This window comes from Olea europaea, chromosome 22 (genome assembly GCF_002742605.1).
Source record: "Olea europaea var. sylvestris chromosome 22, O_europaea_v1, whole genome shotgun sequence".
Lineage (NCBI taxonomy): Eukaryota > Viridiplantae > Streptophyta > Magnoliopsida > Lamiales > Oleaceae > Olea > Olea europaea.
The window spans coordinates 2871439-2892215 of NC_036258.1; the positions used below are offsets into that span (position 1 = coordinate 2871439).

The 20777-nt window shown below is 35.4% G+C and overlaps 3 protein-coding genes across 4 annotated transcripts; 2 read left to right on the plus strand and 1 right to left on the minus strand.

Moving 5' to 3' along the window:
• The first annotated feature begins 4121 nt into the window (after positions 1-4121).
• Positions 4122-7296, plus strand: LOC111371360 (BTB/POZ domain-containing protein At5g60050). 2 transcript variants are annotated; one of them, XM_022993300.1, is made up of 3 exons: positions 4122-4925; positions 5664-6604; positions 7209-7296. In XM_022993300.1, exons 1-2 carry the CDS (start codon positions 4335-4337, stop codon positions 6600-6602), a joined length of 1530 nt encoding a protein of 509 aa, XP_022849068.1. In that variant the 5' UTR covers positions 4122-4334; the 3' UTR covers positions 6603-6604; positions 7209-7296. The 2 variants fall into 2 exon arrangements, with proteins under 2 accessions (XP_022849068.1, XP_022849067.1); XM_022993299.1 differs by lacking the exon at positions 7209-7296 and having other exon boundaries at positions 5664-6784.
• LOC111371362 (IQ domain-containing protein IQM2-like) lies at positions 7279-9560 on the minus strand. The gene is made up of 8 exons (XM_022993301.1): positions 9449-9560; positions 8727-9100; positions 8509-8623; positions 8356-8421; positions 8186-8274; positions 8020-8110; positions 7492-7926; positions 7279-7394 (listed from the first exon to the last, which is right to left on the minus strand). The coding sequence occupies exons 2-7, from the start codon at positions 9065-9067 to the stop codon at positions 7597-7599; spliced, it is 1032 nt and encodes a 343-aa protein (XP_022849069.1). The 5' UTR covers positions 9068-9100; positions 9449-9560; the 3' UTR covers positions 7279-7394; positions 7492-7596.
• A 2787-nt stretch (positions 9561-12347) lies between these two features.
• On the plus strand, positions 12348-14515 carry LOC111371047 (agamous-like MADS-box protein AGL61). Its single transcript, XM_022992967.1, has 2 exons — positions 12348-12723; positions 14418-14515. Exons 1-2 carry the CDS (start codon positions 12348-12350, stop codon positions 14513-14515), a joined length of 474 nt encoding a protein of 157 aa, XP_022848735.1.
• Positions 14516-20777: the final 6262 nt, after the last annotated feature.

Here is a 20777-nt window from a genome sequence, read left to right on the forward strand (position 1 = left end):
TTCGGAGTTCAATCATCAAGTTTGAGATCTTTTAGGTATTATTTTTTGGTAGCATCACATGGTAATGCTGATAAACGATAGGTTGAATCCATTTCTCTTATATTTATCATCAAGAATCTCTTAATTTTATCAATGATGCATATTCTTTACAAACCAATTAGGACGAGAACAGTATGCCGTTCAATAATATAAATTCCCTAGTGTAAATTTTACACACTTCGAGGAATTAAAGGAAGGCTCATAGCTAAGCATTTTCTGATCTTTGTTTATAAACTTATAATGCACGCGTAGGCTAATATATATGCATCTACTCTTTAGAATCCTCTTGAGCTTGATGCTCCTCTCTTTGGCACAAATGGGGAGAAAGACAAATTTGTTGACCCTGGATTAGGGGATTAACAAAAAAAAATGTATTTTAAAAGGTTTGTTCTTCTACTTCTCTATTCTTATACGGTATTTCACACTCGCCCATATATGACAGTATTGGATAGTACCTGATATGAAAATAGTTCCAAACGTGTACAGGCCATTCTACTGGCTTTTGAACTTTGACACTTGCATATTTTGATCAGGAAGTTTGACCAGACCATAAAAGCTCCATTCATGGAGGCATTAGATTTCAGCCTGTTTGCCCACCTTTGCATTTACGTTGAAGGTGATCATGGTCATATTTGCGAAAATCTAGATTTGTAGTTGGCATTTCTGTAATGAACGTTCATTTACATTTAAAGGACGTGTTGTCTAATGTTTCAAATTCTATACCCTTTCTTTCACATATGTTAATTGTTGTGATGCAAAAGTTCAATTGTTCACCTAATCAGTGACTATCTTGAAAAGTGCAAAAAAGCACATCAGAGGCTAAGAATGAGAGACACATTCGCATTGCGCCGTATAAAATGACTAACTAATGGGGTAAATGATGTTATTAAGAAGGAAATTGAAACAAAAGAACTTCATCAAAAGTAGAGATGGATGGATTTTTCCTGTTGTTATTATATTGTAAAAGTTAGACTTCAACAAGAAGATGTTCATATCGTGTGCATTTGCGAATTTCTAATGCCTTTGAGCCCAAACTTTTTATGGATTTTGCATATAAATTGATAACCTCCATTCCTTTGTGGAGTGCTACAAGCCTATATCAACATGAAGCCCAAGAAGAGTGGCATTCCCACGCCACCTCACCCCATCCCTCACCTACCACCAAAAAATAAAAAATGAAAAAAGCAAAAGAAAAATACCTCAACCTGGCTGACAATTTTCAGGTTCCCATATTCAGTGATGGCAATGGGCCAAGCAGAGCCGGCTCGACCCTTTAAACCACGGGCTCGGCTTGTTGCTCGGGGACAAGCTCAGCTCGGCCCACGAGCTCTTTTTTTTTTTGCACATTTTTTATAAAAAAAAATTCACATTTTTGGGCTTGTGGGGTCGATGAGCCGAGCCTGGGATAGAGCCCCCAGCTCGACTTAGGCTTGTCATTTGACGAGCCCGAGCCGAGAAGCCGAGCAAACAAGTCGCTCGGCCTGTTTGACATCCCTACATATTCGTGTCCACATTAAACCTAACTGCCCCATATTCGTGCCTTTTTTGAGCCCTCAATTTCGGCCGCCCGGTCCGTTTGATATCCCTACATATTCGTGTCCACATTAAACCTAAATGCCCCATATTCGTGCCTTTTTTGAGCCCTCAATTTCGGCCGCCCGGTCCGTTTGATATCCCTACATATTCGTGTCCACATTAAACCTAAATGCCCCATATTCGTGCCTTTTTTGAGCCCTCAATTAAACCTAACTACCCCTACCTTCACCAACCAACACACACTACTTGCTACACTCTTTGCTCCGACAAAGTACTATGCCCAAAAAAAGTATATAACTATTTTAAATTTATTATTCTATTATTTCTGTACAGTTCTAGAATTAAAAAAAAAAAAAAGATAGCTGATTCAATAAATTCATGTAAATTGTCATTACAACCATTTGAATCAGTTAAAAAAATGGTGGTTGAAGGCTTGAATCAATTGTTACCTTAAAATAGGCATTGAGAATAAAATCTAAAAGTGATTTGAGTATGTTACGCTTGACATTGCATTCAAAATTGTGCAAAAAATGAGTGAAATAGTGCTCCCAAACATGGACTAAATAAGTTAAATAGAGTTATTTTAATTTACGAGATTCAATTCGTGGTGTCCTCTCTTTCATGGACAATTTAATCACATGCGACTCAATATACAACAACATAACTATTGAATCCCTTGTGAGACTTCAGTAGCAAGCAATCTTCATCATCACGGGCGGAGGCAATGGGGCTAGGGCCGATTTTGTAATTGTCAGAGCCCGATGTGAAATTCATAAATTGGGCCCCCGACAAAATCAACGTAAATGCAAAATTCAACGATGTATTATTCGACCTATTGCTAACTTAAAATTAACATTAGAGCAACAATCATGTAAGCCGACCAGGCCACAATTATATAAGCCGACAAGATTTCAAATATTTCCAATCTCTTCAATAACAAGTTAGAGCAAGCTATTACTTACTTGAGAAGTGGATTTTCGACGAAATTTGTGGAATTATACCTTTGAGAATTCCACCGTCACAACTCACGAGCCTGAAATAAAAATTTAAATAAAATTAAAGATTTTAATCATAGAGTGAATGAACGTGTGCCAAGTGTGGAAGTGCAAATTAAGAAATTGACATAATTGACTAAAGATTTATACACTACTTAAAATCCTTTTATATTTGTGATGTGTCACAAAATTGATTGTGCTATTTATTTCTAAATAGTCATTATGATCATGGGCGGACCAACGGGGAGATTATAGGGTCAATTGACCCTCTAGATTTTGGAAAAAAGAAAATTTTTGTTTATCTTTTTTTTATTAGAAGATACCTTATAAATTTTATTTTTGACCCCCTAACCCAATTTGTCTGGTCCGCCCCTGATTATTATACTTTAACTTACACATTATCAAATTTAAGTAAAATTAAATTTAGGGCATTGTCGCTTTGTAAGAAGTTATCCAAATCAATTCATTCAATTAAGTTATCAAATTCATTAACTTGAAAGGCCTGAAAAGTGAAAGCAGAAAGTTATCCAAATCAATTTCTAGCTAGACTTTGGCTTTTGCTATAAAGTGAAAGCTGAAAATGTTACTTGGACAGGGACATAGGGTAATACTGTGTCACCGACTAACCGTAATAGACATTATAGACTAATAGAAACCAAAGACTTTTATCAACAAATAATCAAATATACGAAATTCTACAAATCTAACAATCACTTATACATATAATGAAGACAACTCAGTTGATAAAATTCATCAAATCAATGGGAAAATTTAGAAACAAACCGAAGAAAGGAGAACAAGAAGTTGTTTGGCACAAAGGTGAACGGTGCATGGAGTGGACAAGCGGAGGCGGACGACGCTTGGCGAAGTGACCGGAGTTGCAGAGACGACTGAAGAGATTTTGAAGGTTCAACCAAAGAGCAGCCGTAAGCCATGGGATGGAATTTGAAATTTGGGAATTTTGGGTCTTGGGATTGAATTTTGGATTGTGGATAATTGGATATATAAGTTGGGTTGGTAAGGGTAAATGGGTTGTAGGCTATTGCATTTGGGATTGGTATTGTTTTGGAACCCCAAAAAAAAAAAAAACAAAAAAAAAATACTGGGCAAAAATATACCCCCTTTTAGTCTTGGGCCTGAGGCGCAGGCCTCAATGGTCTCGTCCCCAGGATCGAGTCTGAATGGGGGCAATCCAAGCCCACCTAATATTACTAAGGTTTCCCTTTTTGTGTAGCATTAACTCCACTTTTGATTATTATCGCTACTTTGGCGACTTGACTGACCAAATGCAGCGAAGTGACTTGCTTAGCAAAGGCTTTACGCATTGAATTCAACCACAGAGAAAGTGAAGATCATCTCAACCTCATTTAACGTTAAGTTATAAATTTCACATCGATCGATTATCAAAATATTGATTAACATATAATGATATAAACTACTTTTTTTAATAAGATTGACAATTTAAGATGGTTAGTCAAATCTTAATATAATACAAACGAATCTGATTACATGATTTCAATATTGTTAAGATTGGTAAGTCTCAACTTTCTCCTTACCCTCACTCCCACTCATACTATCCTCTTTGTCCCTAAACCCTACTCCCTATACCACCTCATCCCCTATAGACACACACAAACTTTACTCTCTGTCCCGAGCAGAACTTCAGATCCAACATTGCCTTCTTGCATTATTTTCTTGGATTCCCCCCCACGCACACGCACACTATCACCCACGCAAACACACACCTGACATCAATTCAATTTAATGGCATCAGATAGCAATACCCACCATAAATCATCTTCAAGAAATCAACAACAACTCGTCTCTACAATGATAAAGCAAGGCTTCATTTCCGACCCCTTTCTCTCTCCTCCCCCAACTTTCCGGCCCCTCACTAGCCCCACCCGCTCGCCAAATCCGAATCAGAGTCCGACCCTCTTCGAGATGATGTCCCTCGAACAGGCCCGCGAGCCCAAACCGCAATCCGAAGCCCACAAGAAGCTCAGAGAAAGAATTTCTGCAATATTGTCCCAATCCCCATTTCATAACGTGAATAGTGGCAATGATTGGGGGACGGGTGACGTCAGGCTCACTATAGCGTCCCGGGAAAGGGAGCCGGATGGAGGTGCGGAAACGGCGGCGTTTCGTGTGTCGATGGACTTGCACCGAAGGGTGCTCGCCGCAAAAAGCCGGTTTTTTGCAGAGAAGCTCCGGCGAAGTGGGACCCATTCCGTCGAAATTCTTGAATGTGATGACGTGGAGGTGTATGTACATGCAGTGGTACTTATATACTGTGAGGATTTAAAGACTAGGCTCATGGGTATGGAGGTTTCCAAGATCTTGGCCCTCTTAAAGGTTTCTCTCTTTTTATCTATTATTGCTTAACTGTTCTTAGATTCTCCCTTTTCCGTTTCTTTATAAATTGTAGTTTATTTCGGTATATTTTGATGGAGCAATCTAGTTTATTAGCAAAACAAAAAAAGTTAATGAATTTTTGCTGTGGAAAGCATTTGATTTGCCCTTTTCTTGGAAATTTTCTGTTTTTGTCTTCTTGTAACTTTGTAATTTGGCTTTTTCAACCGCAGAAAATGATAATTGTCTAAATGACGAACCCTAGAGTTATTCGAAAATATGACCAGTTGTCGGAGTGGAAGAGTAACTAGGCTTTTGCTTGACAATCTGAGACAATTTTGTAGTATATTGATGGCCTTGGATATCATCTGTTATTTATCTCTTTCCCTGGATCAAATTGATGATCAACTTGATTGTGTAGAAAGCTGTATTGTGCTCGTATTTACGGAATAATGAGAGTCTAGTCTAGAAAAGAATTGATTTAATGGGGGTAAACATCAAAGAGCGAAGGGTATACTAATACAGATATCAGTAATTAAATGACTTTGAGGATAATTAGGCCCGCCCAAGTTCACCGTACACCACGTGCAATTTTGGTAAGGTAAATTAGAAATGTTGCACTGTATTAAGGATGAAAATTGAATTGAAATTTTGTGCATTATACTGTCGAGTACCATTCTATGCTTTTTACCAAGCGTACATTAAGTGTTCTCTAAGATTAGAGTTCCTCTTCATTTTTAGGTCTTTTCAGCCTTCTTATTTGATGATGGGACAATTGCATGTCTTGAGTATCTAGAAGCGGTACCTTGGTCTGAGAAAGAAGAGGAAAGAGTCGTGTCACATCTCAATCAACTTCAGCTCAATGACTCAAGGACAGACGACGTGCTTCAGAGAGTAATAGCCGAGCCTTCAACTTCTTCAAGAGCCGATGATATATTCTTGAAATTGTCGGCTGGTATGTTGCAGGCCAAAAATGATAAAGCCCGAAGAGAAATGAAAATATTGATAGCTCAATTGCTTAGAGAAGAGACTGTGGACAGGCCTGATATCTCAAGGGATGCACTGTATCATGTTTGCCATAGATGTCTTAGTTCTCTTGTCCTCTGCTTATCTGAAGCCACTTGCTTAGATGAAAGCACTCGAGATCGAGGGATTTTAATGGGTGAAATCGCTCGAGAAGCTGATAATATTCAGTGGGTAGTTGATATCCTGATCGACAGAAAAATGGGTGATGAATTTGTAAAGTTATGGGCCGAGCAGAAGGAGCTCGCTAGTCTTCACGCGAAGATCCCGACAATGTATCGCCATGAAATAAGCAAGATCACTGCACAACTTTGTATTGCTATTGGAAGAGGTCATATTCTAGTACCGAAGGAGACAAGGTTTTCTCTGCTCTCAACCTGGTTGGAAGCGCTTTATGAGGATTTTAGATGGATGAGACAGGCTTCTAGAGCGGTTGACAAAAAATTGGTCGAGGAGGGACTAAGTCAGACAATTCTCACCCTGCCGTTGCCTCAACAGCAGTCCATTTTGCTTAACTGGTTCGATAGATTCCTCAACAGAGGTGATGATTGTCCAAATATTAAGAGGGCGTTTGAAATTTGGTGGAGAAGGGCTTTCGTGAAGCAATATGTGATTGAATCTCAGTTGCAGATAACCATCTGTGATTATCCAAACTGACGGTATGTTGTTAAATAAAAGTTTAATGCTATCCATAAATTTCCATACCATATTTCCTCATTCTTGGAAAACATTTTATTGTGTTTTTCTTTCTTGACTGAACGAAGATTGTAACACAAAATATGATGTGTACGTACTAGCAGTTGAATTTAATGAAGTAAAGACACTCAGTTGTCTGAATATGGTCCTATCTTTAGTATGCAGTAGTATTGAATAGCACTGTACAACCAATACAAGGATTTTACTGTCAAATATTGCAATAATCTGTCATTTATTAAATTCTCCTCGTGTTTACAGGACTTCCTGCTTAATACACCTCAGGAAAAATTTCTGTGCAAATAAAAAACTAAAAATACAAGTTTCCTAAGGTTTTTAATCAACAATTCCTATTTGTTTCCAATGTTCACATACAAGAATAAATCAATGAAGAAAATTGAGTTCTTCGCTATAGTTAGTGCTGGGAATCCTGTTTCAAAGAAATTTATTTTTCCGCTGCTTTAATTCATCCAGTGTAGATTCTAGCACGAAGCCATAATTCTTTGATTCAACTGTTTGATCTCTTCCCAATATTCGGTCCAACAAATCATCCTCCCTTTGTGTTTGAAGATTGATCGAATTCTGGGAAGGCTTTGGGGAAGATAATTCTGCTGGAGTAGCAGCAACTATCTCTACGGTGGACTCTTCAATGTTAGCATCTTGTATCACTAATATATCATCGGGAAAGTTATCAAATGAGTTATTTCTCAACAGAAGACGATCCTTTTGCCCAAGTGCTTCTTCATCCACCGATTTCTGCAACACCACGAAAGTAATTTTCATGAACTTTTGTTCTATATTAAGAAACTAACTTTCTGATTAAGCTAACCATGAGTTTTCAATGTTACTTTACCTTGATTTCTGTAACATTCACATTGTTCTCCATGAGATAAGATAGGAAGTCCTGGAAATTTTCTTCAGTTGGTCGATAATGGCCGCTGTGAGGCGAGACTGCCTGTCAAAATACAAAATTCGAACATTTATTTGACCGTGAAGCGCTGTGTATAATTGTAAGAAAAGGTGTATAAACGAGAACGAAGACTATTGCCTTAATTACACCCTTTTCAACGACTATCCTCCCTGCAGCGGATGTGGCTCCACCAGCCAAGAAACTAGAGTGATGAAATACGCCTTTTCTTTTCGGGCCAATGAAAAATGCCTTGGAGGTGCTGAGTACAAATATCCATTTGACGCCCTGGGGTTCTCCGGTGGTGTCAAGGATTTCTCGACTCTGCTTGTAGACTAGCATCCCCTCTTCCACTATAACTTCATAAGCCTTCCTTTCCATCTGTTAGAATACCGAACAATGAGTAAGAAATCTACAAATTGTACAAAACACAGTGCTAAAAACAACGCAGGATCATGAGATGAAAGAACATACAGGATCAAGATATTTGATGCACTGCTTCTCAAGTTTTGATCTTGGACATTTTTCGACAAGATTTAGATTCTTCCCTTCGCCTCTATCCAACCTGGTATCAAAAGTATGATTCTCAATACCAAAAATGGAAGATTATTGAATTGTGAGGAAAATATCAAAAAGTTACCAGTAGTAGAAGGGTTCCAGCGTTGAAGAATGAAACCAGTTGATGAAGTATAATCGAAGATTGTGTCCATAACGATGTTGCACATCAAACTGTGCGCGCATTAATTAATCCATTTATAACAGATCGAAAACGAGAGGAATACTGCATATAAAGAGAAATATATTACTTACTGCCTCAAGCCAATGTTCTAAAACGAGTTTCTGACCTTTCTCATTCTTGGATAAGCCTTTCCCAACCTGCATAAAAGGAATTTCGAGCATTATAAGATTCTTGAAAGAGAAGTAGAATTGGTTCAAGTAGAAAAAAAATTCGATCAAATTTACCATGGCAGCTCTCTTTCCTGCTCTCGACCAGCGGGAAATTGCACTCTCTTTCTTTAAAAGATCGAAGAATGACACTGAATTGTAATTGAGTTCTACAAGATCTAACAGGTTCTTCCTGCAATTAATGAAGAACTTATTTACCAATTAGTTTTCAAATGAGATGGCTCAAGCCCTATCCCAACACTAGCTTAAAAAAGACGAGACAAGAAAAGACACACCAACTCTGCTCAACAAGAACTGCAGAATCAGCTAATTGATCCGCGGTGCGATCTGTTCCACACGATTCATTAACAGTCTCATTGTCCTTCATACGACCTGATTGACCTTCTGCTTGCATACCCAATAAGTTGTGCTCCCTTTTTCGAAAGCTAACAGATACTTCCAGCAACATTTTCCCCGAACCAATAGATCGTGATATTGTGAGTTCAGGATCTTGGCCCTTGAAGCTGACAGATCGAGCCGGAGTTTTCTCTTCATCGTTCCCAAAGTTAAGTGAGTTCACAATGACAGCTTCCAAGTCATTATAAGCGGAAAATGGGCATGAACATGATAGCCCCATGTTAATTGGAATTAAAGTCCGAACAACCAAGAACTGTAAAAAGAGAATTATTATTAGAAATAAGTTAAAGACATCAAGAAACGCCAACTCCAAATTTTTTTTACCAAAAGAATAATACAGCCATTGACTTGCGGAAGGTGGCTTAGATCAAAGAATTCTTAATAATGAGAACCCATTTCATCAAATTGAATTGAAGCACAACGTAATAAAGAGTAATTAAGCACCAAGATCCTTGAACTGAGGGCAAAAGTTACGATTTCTATCTAGTCAACACGTAAACAAGCAAACATGCAAACTGAAGAAAAATATAAGGTAAATGGAAGGCATAAACAGATGAAAATGAACCAAAAAACAGCAACAATCAAAGTTTGAGGAATTCACCTCGAAACAATAATCGAAATTTTAAGCAGCGTAAGAGACTTGCAGAAAGATGACTCGAGTCGAGTTGAGTTTAGGAGCAAGGATTGTATTTATAACAATTTCCATGACCCATTCTTCACCATTCCGTGTGTGTGTGTGTGTGTGTGTGTGGGGTGTTAGCAATTTGCAGGTGTGGATGTGTTTGAATTCTATTTGTTTTTGAATTGTGTAAACGAAGAGGTAGTTACTGCCTCATTCCATATTGACATTCACTAAGCGCTGCTTGGCTGCCATTATTTGAAATTTTAATTGTTGAAATAGTATTATTTTTTTTTTAAAGAACGTATAGTTAAAAAAGAAGAAAAGTTTTGAAATTACGTGTAATATTATTTTATTGAAAGAAGAATAGAGAGAAAAATTAATTATAATTTTAATAATCGCCAAATAAAATTATTCTACAGTTTTATACATATTATATGGAGTCAAGAACAAAATCCTCGTATGAAAAGAAATGACAAAATTCCGTGGCTTCGACATGCCCACATTGCCTCGTCTTGAATGGGACTTGAACGAAAAACATGATCTCGAGCTCATTTCGAATATTTATTTTTATGTTTCATTGCCTTAAATTCATAATGAAATGCAAAAAAAATTAAAAATGAAATATATAAATAACTAGAAAAAGACTTGACACACACAAAATAACAAAAATACGAACATTTGAAGCTTGTGTTTCATTACATTGACCTTTGCAATTTTCCTGGAAAATTACTTCCTCGTCTACTTTTCCAAGTTCTTGCCGTCCGTTTGTTGACATGAATTACAAATGCAATCAAGTCAACAAAGAGCAGAAATCTCTACGTAAATGTACACATATTTACCTTAAAAATGTATAAAAAAAAATTTCTAATGATAGAAAAAGTTTTTTTTTTTTTTTTAAATTTAATAAAACGACTTGACCAATATTTGGAAACAGATTAAAATTACATTCACTTTCTGAAACATTGCAACATTTTTAATACAAATATATTAAGTTATGGATTTCAATATTTTTTTTAAGAAAAATGTTATTTTAAAAACTAAATTTAAGAATTTGATGATGTGGTTTTTAATAATGTACTGTTTAAATTAATTGCATTAAGGGAAGTGATATTTTTAATTATTATGTCTGGTTATAATTAACAAATAAAATAAGACAACCTTGTAGTTAAATTCTAATACTGTATAACGTGGTATGCTTATATAATTAGATTAATTTAGCAAATGATTCATGTACTAGGTACACACATGAATATCTTAGGAAATTTTTTATTAATTGTTAGATACATGAACTCATTTATATTCATATATTTAGAATAGACCACAATAAATATTTATGTGCCCCTATAAACTTCATGGAAGCCAAAAATTTCATCTAAGGGCAAGGATGGATCTAGTATCGGATTAAAAAAATTTCAGATCGGACTAATATACAGAAAGAAAAGAAATTACATATAAAAAATTGTGTTTGGTACCCTTATTGGGATATACAAATCGTCTTTAGTGTTGGCATTTGAGGAAGAAAAGGAGAGAAATTTAAAGTTGTGAGTGTAATTTTGGTTATCAAACAAAGATGTATTGTATGAAATAATGTCAATGAATTGCCAAAAAATTTATGAAGTAACGAACAAATGACTAATGAGATTGGACTTCGTTCCACCATTTTGAATATTTAGCGTTTGTTTATGGTTTGTGCCATGTAGGAAGGATGTAACTATGCCTTGCTTTCACCTAGTGTTTAACTAATTTTAGTACTCCCTCTAAACTTGTTTTACATTTTTTGCTTGTTACAAAGTATAAGCTACTTTCTTAGTTTATAGTTAATTTCTTAATTTTTTAACATGTCCCTATTTAATGTTTGAAAATAGAAAACGAGTCTATCTTTATGGGATGAAGAGAATATATGACTTACTTTGATAATTAAAAAAAAAATTAATTGGACAGCCTTGGTGTCTCTTACACTTTAAATTAGTAGCTTAAAACAATACTTTTCCTTGATCTATGCCCAGCTATCCAAAAAAATGAGAAGATGCCCAAATGTATACTTAAATGAGAGATAAGTTGAAATATATTGACAACAAGATCTTATCGAGTTCGAAGATCAACATAACCTATGATGATTGTCAATCATTTTTAGAATACTTCCAACTTTTAACCAAGCTTCAATGTTGACTATTATGATAGCATCACGCTCAACAATAAATTCTATCCATCAAAAATAGGGATTCCCCCCCCCCCCCCCCCCCCCCCCCCCCCCCCCCTCTAACGCCTATGTAATTCTTGCATATAAGTTGGCTAGAGATGTCACCCAACCAAGTGATGTCACTATGACCATTTATTGTAGGCCATTTAATAGCAAAGAATAAAAATAAATATAATCAAGTTACTACGGAAACATAGGATTAGTCAAGCGTTCTTAAAAAAATAAAAAATAAAAAGGCATGCTTGACTCCAATGAATTGGGAATACATAATTCCATTCTTTATGTTTGGCATCTTATAAGATTTTAAATTTGATTTTGGAAAATCTTTTAAATGATTTTTTATATTTATCTGTCTTGATTTTAATTTTAAATAAATAAATCATTTCTTGCCTTCACATAGAAGAAATTATACTATTGTAACGCACTGTCATTTGAATGTTATTTAATCCGTGTAAATCTTTATATTGCAAGATGTGTGAACTGTGAAAGATTAGATTTGGCAATCTAAATCTCGATGCAATGCATTCAAAATTTTTCCTAATTACATTTATTGGTAGCAAAATAATATCCAATAATGGTGTATCCCTAATAGGGTAATTATAAATTTTCTCTTCTAAATATCAATCGAGCAAAGATTGCCAATGCACAAAATAACAGTTTCTCACAAAAACTTCAATAATGGCTAGAAGAATGTCCCGGGGCCGTCAAAAGATTGAGAAAGAGGGCGATCGTTATGCAACATTCTCAAAACGACATGTATGGTTATTTAAAAAGGCAAGTGAGCTATGTACCCTTTGTGATGTTGATATTGGGATTATCATTCTCTCTCCAACTGAAAAACCATTTTCGTTTTTTCATCCTACTATAGAATTCGTTGTAAATCGATATTATCATAAAGAATCATCTAACAATTCTAGTGATATTTTTGAGACCTATGTTCGAAGTAAAGTTAATGCACTCAATGAAACACTCGATGACATAAGTGAGAGAATTGAATTTGAAAAGAAACTAGAAGAACATTTAAACGAAATCGAACAAAAACACACCGTCAAAGGTTGGTGGGAAGCACCTGTCCAAGAGCTCAATAAATTAAAGAACAAGTGCAACAACTGAAATCTATGCTGGAAAATTTCATAAATCAAGGAAAAAATCGAATTGAAGAATTGAGAATTAAAGAAGCTTCTTCTTCTTCAGCAATGCACCCTCAAGAAAATTTTCCTCGCACAGTTCATCCTGGTTTTTTTTCCAAATGCAAGTGCAGGTGCAGAGCCGGGCAAATTGGTGCTGCTTATTACAAATCCATTTTTTGGGAGTGGGAATTAACTAAAAATTTAATTTTTGACAGCATTAGAAGAAAATAATGTTTTATATATTTGTTTGTTTGTATTTCTTGATGCTTTGAAGTTACAATATTTAGTCATTTATATTTGGAGAATAATGTTGTCACTCTATTTTTAATCTGCGTATTCCAATGTCTTTCATCAATTGTTTAGTGATGATGGATGTGAGTTAATTTGTAGTAAAAATCTTAATTGTTTTTTTAAATTATTTCACCTTTATTTTTGGATTGTGTTGTTTGTATTGTCAACCAACTCAATTTTGTATAAATTTTTCTCTCCGTGAAATCTGATGGAAATTTTTTAAAATAAACGAGTTTGAAGAGATGCATTGAAGTCAAATCTAAGAATACGCGTATTAGTTGTGTGGTGATTTGTTGAGTATAAATTTTTTAATTATCTCTTCTCTTGTTACAAGAAAAGTTGATGAATCTCTTCCTAAATTTCTGACCATCTTCATTCAATGCCCTTAACCTATATAAAATGGACTGCATTGCAAATTTCACAAAATACTTTTCCATGCATTTTTACATACTATTATGAGTTGGAAAATGGCTTGTATATGGGGCTGTTTCATACGGCCTGCAATAGCTCGTCGTATGTTCAAACCTTTCTAGCTCGATGAGTCCAAAGACTTGTTGGAAAATGATTAGTGAAACAGGTAAACTTTGAGCCCAAATTTCAGTGGGATCCACACTTTAATTAATTCGGGACCTAGCGTATTCACGTTCTACTCCGCGAGATGATTAACGTGATATATTTATTTGTCGAAAACCATTTAGAATTGAATGAAATATTGAATGTAAAAATAACCCCTTTGAAACCATAAACCATGGAAGAATTTGATTTGTCGAACACTTATCCCACATAGGAAAGTTAGGAAACTTTGGTGTGGTTTATATAGTGGAAGTTTGAGAATTGGACTTGGACCTAAAGGGGTATCAATAGTCACATTGGGTTCGGTCATAAACTCACATGCGCGCGCTGTCGCTGTCTGATCGATCGGCTCGGCTCAACAGTACGCGTGTTTGGGTGCGGGTGGGTCCTTGCGCTATATTAACTTTTTGAACAAAATTTATTTGAATTTTTGGGCCAAATTGTAAATAATCAAATTCCCGGGTACTTAATTCATATAATTTTTCTTGGTATAGTCTGTTAACCGACTAAACCGACGCAGTATTGAACGAACATGTCTGTTCGAGTTTTGAATGCTGCCTGAACAGTGACGACTGTTCTGAAGGATGTTCGAATGACCACAAACAAGTCTATAAATAGTCTATCCCCACTGCCAGAAAAATTACACCATTTTCATTGCAAATATTCTCTGCATTGAATCCCATCCTCCGTTCTCTCGTTCTGATATCATTTTCAAAGTTAAAACACTTCTTTGCGTTCGTTAAAACTCATGCAGATTGCTGTGCTGCTTCCGTAGGAGACGAAATTCGTTCTATCCTGAGAAACGATTGCTGGATGCCTTTAGTACCGTTGAAGGCAGCAAATTCATTTTAAGGAAACATTGTAAAGTCGATGGGCTCGAATTAATCTTTCTGATCCCATTGATTGTATTGTTATCCTGTTCAAAATTACGTAAGATAATTCTGTCGGATTGTTTGGAAGGAGAAACTTATACTCCAGTAACAATATTAAAATGATTTTTTTTTTTTAGTTTATTCTGTTTCTACCCTTCTCATCGTCTATTTTTTGATTGTGTTTCAGAAATTGCAACTTTTGGTACTACACTCCCGAATACGATAGGGGAAAAATCAGAGAAATTTAATGGATCAGATTTCAAGCGCTGGCAACAAAAAAATACTTTTTTATCTGACAACATTAAGTTTGACAAAAATTTTCAAAGAAGATGCACCTTCATACACCGAGCAAGACGGTGATGTTGAGAAATTGACTGCGGTTGATACATGGAAGTACTCTGATTTTCTATGTAGAAATTATGTACTCAATGGACTGGATAACACATTATATAATGTGTACTGCAATGCGAAATCTACAAAAGAACTATGGAAATCTTTGGACACCAAGTACAAAATCGAAGATGCCGGCACGAAGAAATTCATTGTCAATCATTTCTTGGATTATAAAATGGTTGACAGCAAGATTGTCACATCCCAAGTTCAAGAACTTCAAATCATACTCAGCGATATTCATGTCGAAGGAATGAAACTAAGTGAATCATTTCAAGTTGCTGCACTGATTGAGAAATTACCGCCTTCCTGGAACGATTTCAAGAATTATTTAAAGCACAAGCGGAAGGAAATGAAACTTGAAGATATCACTGTCCGGTTCAGAATTGAAGAAGACAATCACAAATCTAGAAAGAGGAGTGATGTATCTCATTCTATGAAATCGAAAGCCAACATTGTGGAAGGATGTTTAAAGACAAGCAAAAAGAGGAAGCACAATGGAAAATGACAAACCGATTCTTCAAAAATTGCCAAAAAGTTCAAATGTAACTATTACAATTGTGGCAAGGCAGGACATCGATCCAAGGACTATCGAAAGCCAAAGAATGTCAAGGGAAAAACACATCAAGCCAATGTAACAGAACATGACAACCTCTCCGATAAGGTACAAGATATAAATCTTTCTGCGCTCGTCTCTGAATGCAGTTTAGTTGGAAACACTAAGGAATGGTGGGTGGATATTGAAGCTACTCATCATATATGCTCAAACCACGGGATGTTCTCTACCTAAAAAGCGATGGATCATGATGAATACCTCTACATGGAAAACTCTTCATCTTCCAAGGTAGAAAGACATAGAAAGATAGTGCTTAAATGACAAGTGGAAAGGAGCTCACTTTGAATGACGTTCTTCATGTGCCAGATATTCGAAAGAATTTGATACCTGGTTCCTTATTAAGCAAGAACGGGTTTAAGTTAGTATTCGTTTAAGACAAATTTGTACTTACACAGAATGAAATGTTTGTAAGAAAGGGCTACTTGAATAAGGGGCTCTTTAAGTTGAATGTAATGATCGTTGTACCTCCGATTATGAATAAAATTATATCTTCTTCTTACTTGCTCGAGTCATTTAATATTTGGCATGAATGATTAGAAAATGTAAATTATAATACTTTGCGTAGACTAATCAAATTGAATTTATTACCAAAGTGCGATTAAAATCCTAATCACAAATGCAATATACGTGTAGAAGCCAAAATGACACATTTACCCTTTCGTTCTGTTGAAAGAAATACCTAACCCCTAGATTTAATTCACACTGAGATATGTGATTTAAAGTTTGTTCAAACTGAAGGAGGTAATAAGTACTTTATCACTTTTATCGATGATTGTACTCGATATTGCTATGTGTATTTACTCAAAAGAAAAGACGAAGCAATTGAAGTGTATAAAAATTACAAGTTAGAAGTTGAAAATCCACTTAATAAAAAGATTAAGGCCATAAGAAGTGATAGAGGTGGTGAATATGATTCTCTATTTGAACAATTCTGTTCAGAACATGGTATTGTTGAACGCAAGAATCGAACATTGAAGGAGATGATGGATACTATATTAATAAGTTCTAGATTACCACAGAACTTGTGGGGGAGAGCCTTACTTTCTGCCAATTATATTCTTAACAAATTACCATATCGAAAAATGTATAAAATACCTTATGACGTATGGAAAGGTCACAAACCTAATTATAAATACTTGAAGGTATGTGAATGTTTAGCTAATGTAGCAGATATGACTTAAAACCATTGATTGTGTATACATTGGCTATGCCTACTACAGTAATGCGTACAGATTTCTTGTATATAAGTCTAAAATATCCGATGTGCATATTAATACGATTATTGAATTAAGGGATGCTACATTTTTCAAAAATATTTTTCCTTATAATATGCAAAATGAATCAAATTCACAGAAGAGATCTCATGAAAGTGAAGAGGCTATAGATCAAGAATTTATAAATGAACAACTTAAATGCAGCAAAGAGGGCTAGGACGTCAACCTACTTTGAGCCTGACTTTCTAACATATTTGTAAAAAAATGAACCTCAAAGTTTTAAAGAGGCTATGTCATTGACCGAAGCTTCATATTGGAAAGAAACAGTTCATAGTGAAATCGAATTCATACTACAAAAATCATACATGGGAATTAGTAGACATTCCTCCCCGGTAATAAGCCATTGGGATGTAAATGAATTTTCAAAAGGAAAATGAAAGTAGATGGATCAATTGACAAATATAAGGCTAGACTTGTCGTGAAAGGCTACAAGCAAAAAGAAGGTCTTGATTATTTCGATACTTATTCTCCTATGACAAGAATTACTTTCATAAGTATGCTTATTGCGATAGCAACGTTGAATGGTTTGGATATACATCAAATGAATGTTAAAACAACTTTCTTGAATGGTAAATTAGATGAAGAAATTTATATGGAGCAACCTGAAGGATTTGTGGCCTCATGAAAAGAAAAGAAAGTATGTAGACTTGTTAAATCATTTTATGGATTAAAGCAGGCTCCTAAGAAAAGGCATGAAAAATTTGACACGATTATGATGTCAAATGGTTCAAAATTAACGAGTGTAACAAATGTGTTTATATCAAGAACACTCAGAATAGTTACATCATGGTATGTTTATAAGTAGATGACATGTTGATTATGGGTAACAATGATACCATAATTCAAACTACAAAAAGGATGTTAACAAGTAAATTTGAAATGAAGGATTTAGGTGTGGCCGATGTTATATTAGGAATTAAAATTTATAGAACATCCGATAGTCTCATATTGTTTCAATCACACTACATTGAGAAGATTCTTAATAAATTTAAGAAATATGATATTATCCATATGAAAATACCTATGGATGTTAGTATGCATCTTGTTCTCAATACTGGTGATAGTAAGTATCAATTAGAATATTTTCGTACTATTGGCAGTTTAATGTATGTCATAAACTGCACACGACCTGATATTGCTGATTCCATTAATAGACTAAGTCGATATACGAGCAATCCAACACTGATCATTGGAAGGTAATTGTTAGAATTTTAGGGTATTTAAAACATACCAAAAATTTTGGATTGTACTATTCAAGATATCCAGCAGTACTTGAAGGATACTGTGATGCAAATTGGATATCAGATACTAAGACTCCAAGTCAACAAGTGGATATGTTTTTACACTTGGAGGTGTTGTAGTATCATGAAAATCTTTAAAACAAACATGTATAGCTAAATCAACGATGGAATTCAAATTCATTGCGTTGACAAAGCTGGAAAAGAAGCCGAATAGCTACGAAACTTTCTAGAAGATATTTCATGTTGGATAAAATCTGTGCCTACTATATGTATCCATTGTGATAGTCAATCAGCAATTGGTAGGGCACAGAATGCGATGTACAATGGTAAATCTCGACATATACGTCGTAGACACAATACCGTTAGACAATTGTTCTCTACTAGCATTATCTCAATAGATTATATGAAATCAAAAGAGAATATTGCGGATCCGCTAACTAAAAGTTTAACAAGAGAGCAAGTCGAAAGTTCATCGAAGGGGATGAGATTAAAACTGATAAAATAATCAAAAGTTTACATGGTGGCAACCCAACTTGGTTGACTGAAGATCTCAAGATATAGGTTTAATAGGACAACCGAATCGTGGAAAACTTAGTATGCACTGAGGAGATTTTTACTCCTACCCATTCCTATAATGAGCCAGTGCCTAACTATCGCGAAATATGTTAAGTTACACTTTTAATAGTTTCTATATCTTGATTCGTTCAAGTGGAGTATAGCAGAATACTCTTTATAGAAACCACCTATGTGGGTGAGAAAGGACCGCTTCTAAGAGAATTAAGTGAAGATGAATTCTCTAAAAACACTCATGAACCAGGAAGCCGTCCAATGTCAAAATGGACACAAACGTGAGAACCAATTGTGTTCGAAGAGAACTGTGTGACTTCTATTGTCTAGGTTTACATGCACGCTGACTGTTCAAAGCAACTTGCTACTAATTGGCTAAGTAAATTCGATAGATTTTACTAAGGAAAGTTCAAAGTCTTTAGCTACTTATCTCGATGCAGTTTTCTTCAAGTTTACTTCGATAAACATATAAGATATTGTTGTTAGGAAAAAGGCTGACATATTTCATTAACGTGAGGGATTTTGGAAAATGGTTTGTGAAATGGGTCAAATTTGAGCCCAAATTTTAATGGGACCTACACTTTAATTAATTCGGGACCTAGTGTATTCACGTTCTACTCCACGAGATGATTAACGTAATATATTTATTTGTCGAAAACTATTTAGAATTGAATGAAATATTAAATGTCAAAGTAACTCACTTGAAACTATAAATTATGGAAGAATTTGATTTGTCAAACACTTATCCCACATAAGAAAGTTAGGAAATTTCGGTGTGGTTTATACAGTTTAAGTTTGAGAATTGTGTTTGGGCCACAAGGGGTATCAATAGTCTTTGGAAGGGGGAGACCTATATCCTATCGGTTCGGTCATAAACCTACAAGAGCGCGTCACCGTCGCCGTCGTTGTCCAACCGGTCGGCTCAGCACGGCACGAGCACGTGTTCGTGTTCGAGTCCGAGTCCGGTTTGTGTTTGGGTGCGGGTGGGTCCTTTCGATATATTTACTTTTTGGACAAAATTTATTTGAATTTTTCGGCCAAATTGTAAATAATCAAATTCTCGGGTACTTAATGAAATTAATTTTGACTTATTTTCGGGTAATTTTGCTTGGTTTGGATGGTCTGTTAAACAGTCTACTGTTAATCAACTAAACAGATGCAGTATCGAACGAACATATCTGTTTGAGTTTTGAAGGCTGCCAGAACAATGATGACTGCTCTGAAAGATGTTCGAATGGCCACGAACAAGTCTATAAATAGCTTGCCCCGCTGTCAGAAAAATTACACCATTTTCATTGCAAGTATTCTCTGCATTGGATCTCATCCTCCATCTCTATCGTTCTGATATCATTTTCAAAGTTAAAACACTTCGTTACGTTCGTTGGAACTATTGCAGATTGCTGTGCTGTTTCCGTAGGAGACGAAATTTGTTCTATCCTAAAAAACAATTGTTGGACGCCTTTAACACCGTTGAAAGCAACAAATTCGTTTTAAGGAAATATCGTGAAGTCGGTGGGCTCGAATTAATCTTTTTGATTCTGTTGATCGTATTGTTACGCTATTCAAAATTACGTAAGGTAATTCTGTCGGATTATTTGGAAGGAGAAGCTTAAACTCTAGGAACAACAAGACACACATCTTTTCGAAATCAGAATTCAGTTTTAAGCATATCACAATATTCACATATCAAAGGCTTTCATTTGATCAAATATACATTTAGGAGCATGTGCAAATACACTTGACGGTATCTAAGAATCAAAAAAGCTAAAATCATGTTTATTGTATTGTCTGATCATGTCTAAAATGAACTATTAGGAGCCGAGAAAAATACACATCGATGAAAATGACTAAAGAAAAATGGATACACAAAGGAATTAACTTATTTATTTTGAACAAAATATTTATCAAAATACTCGTTAAGCTTCATTGACAACTAAATCCACTTATTACTCCTGAAATCACATCATCAAATGCTCATTCACCTTCAAATTCAACTATAAATATTGAGAGTTGCAACATACAAACATGCTCATGCAACCCATTTTTGCAACTTCGGTATAACCTGTTGACCCCAAAAAGTGCGCCAACAGATGCCGGTCCCACCCGCGCTTGCGTGGGCGAATGTCCAACATGCTAAAACACATGGACGGTCTA

What these genes read in the sequence shown, in the direction of transcription:
- LOC111371362 (XM_022993301.1), bottom strand. Translation starts at nt 9,067, where the DNA reads ATGGGGCTATCATGTTCATGCCCATTTTCCGCTTATAATGACTTGGAA. An exon ending in CTGGAACCCTTCTACTACTG is followed by an intron (nt 8,111 to 8,185) that starts GTAACTTTTTGA and finishes TTTTGATACCAG; the next exon opens with GTTGGATAGAGGCGAAGGGA. An exon ending in GCATCAAATATCTTGATCCT is followed by an intron (nt 7,927 to 8,019) that starts GTATGTTCTTTC and finishes GTATTCTAACAG; the next exon opens with ATGGAAAGGAAGGCTTATGA.
- LOC111371047 (XM_022992967.1), top strand. Translation starts at nt 12,348, where the DNA reads ATGGCTAGAAGAATGTCCCGGGGCCGTCAAAAGATTGAGAAAGAGGGC. An exon ending in ACAAAAACACACCGTCAAAG is followed by an intron (nt 12,724 to 14,417) that starts GTTGGTGGGAAG and finishes AAACTCATGCAG; the next exon opens with ATTGCTGTGCTGCTTCCGTA.
- LOC111371360 (XM_022993300.1), top strand. Translation starts at nt 4,335, where the DNA reads ATGGCATCAGATAGCAATACCCACCATAAATCATCTTCAAGAAATCAA. An exon ending in AGATCTTGGCCCTCTTAAAG is followed by an intron (nt 4,926 to 5,663) that starts GTTTCTCTCTTT and finishes CTTCATTTTTAG; the next exon opens with GTCTTTTCAGCCTTCTTATT.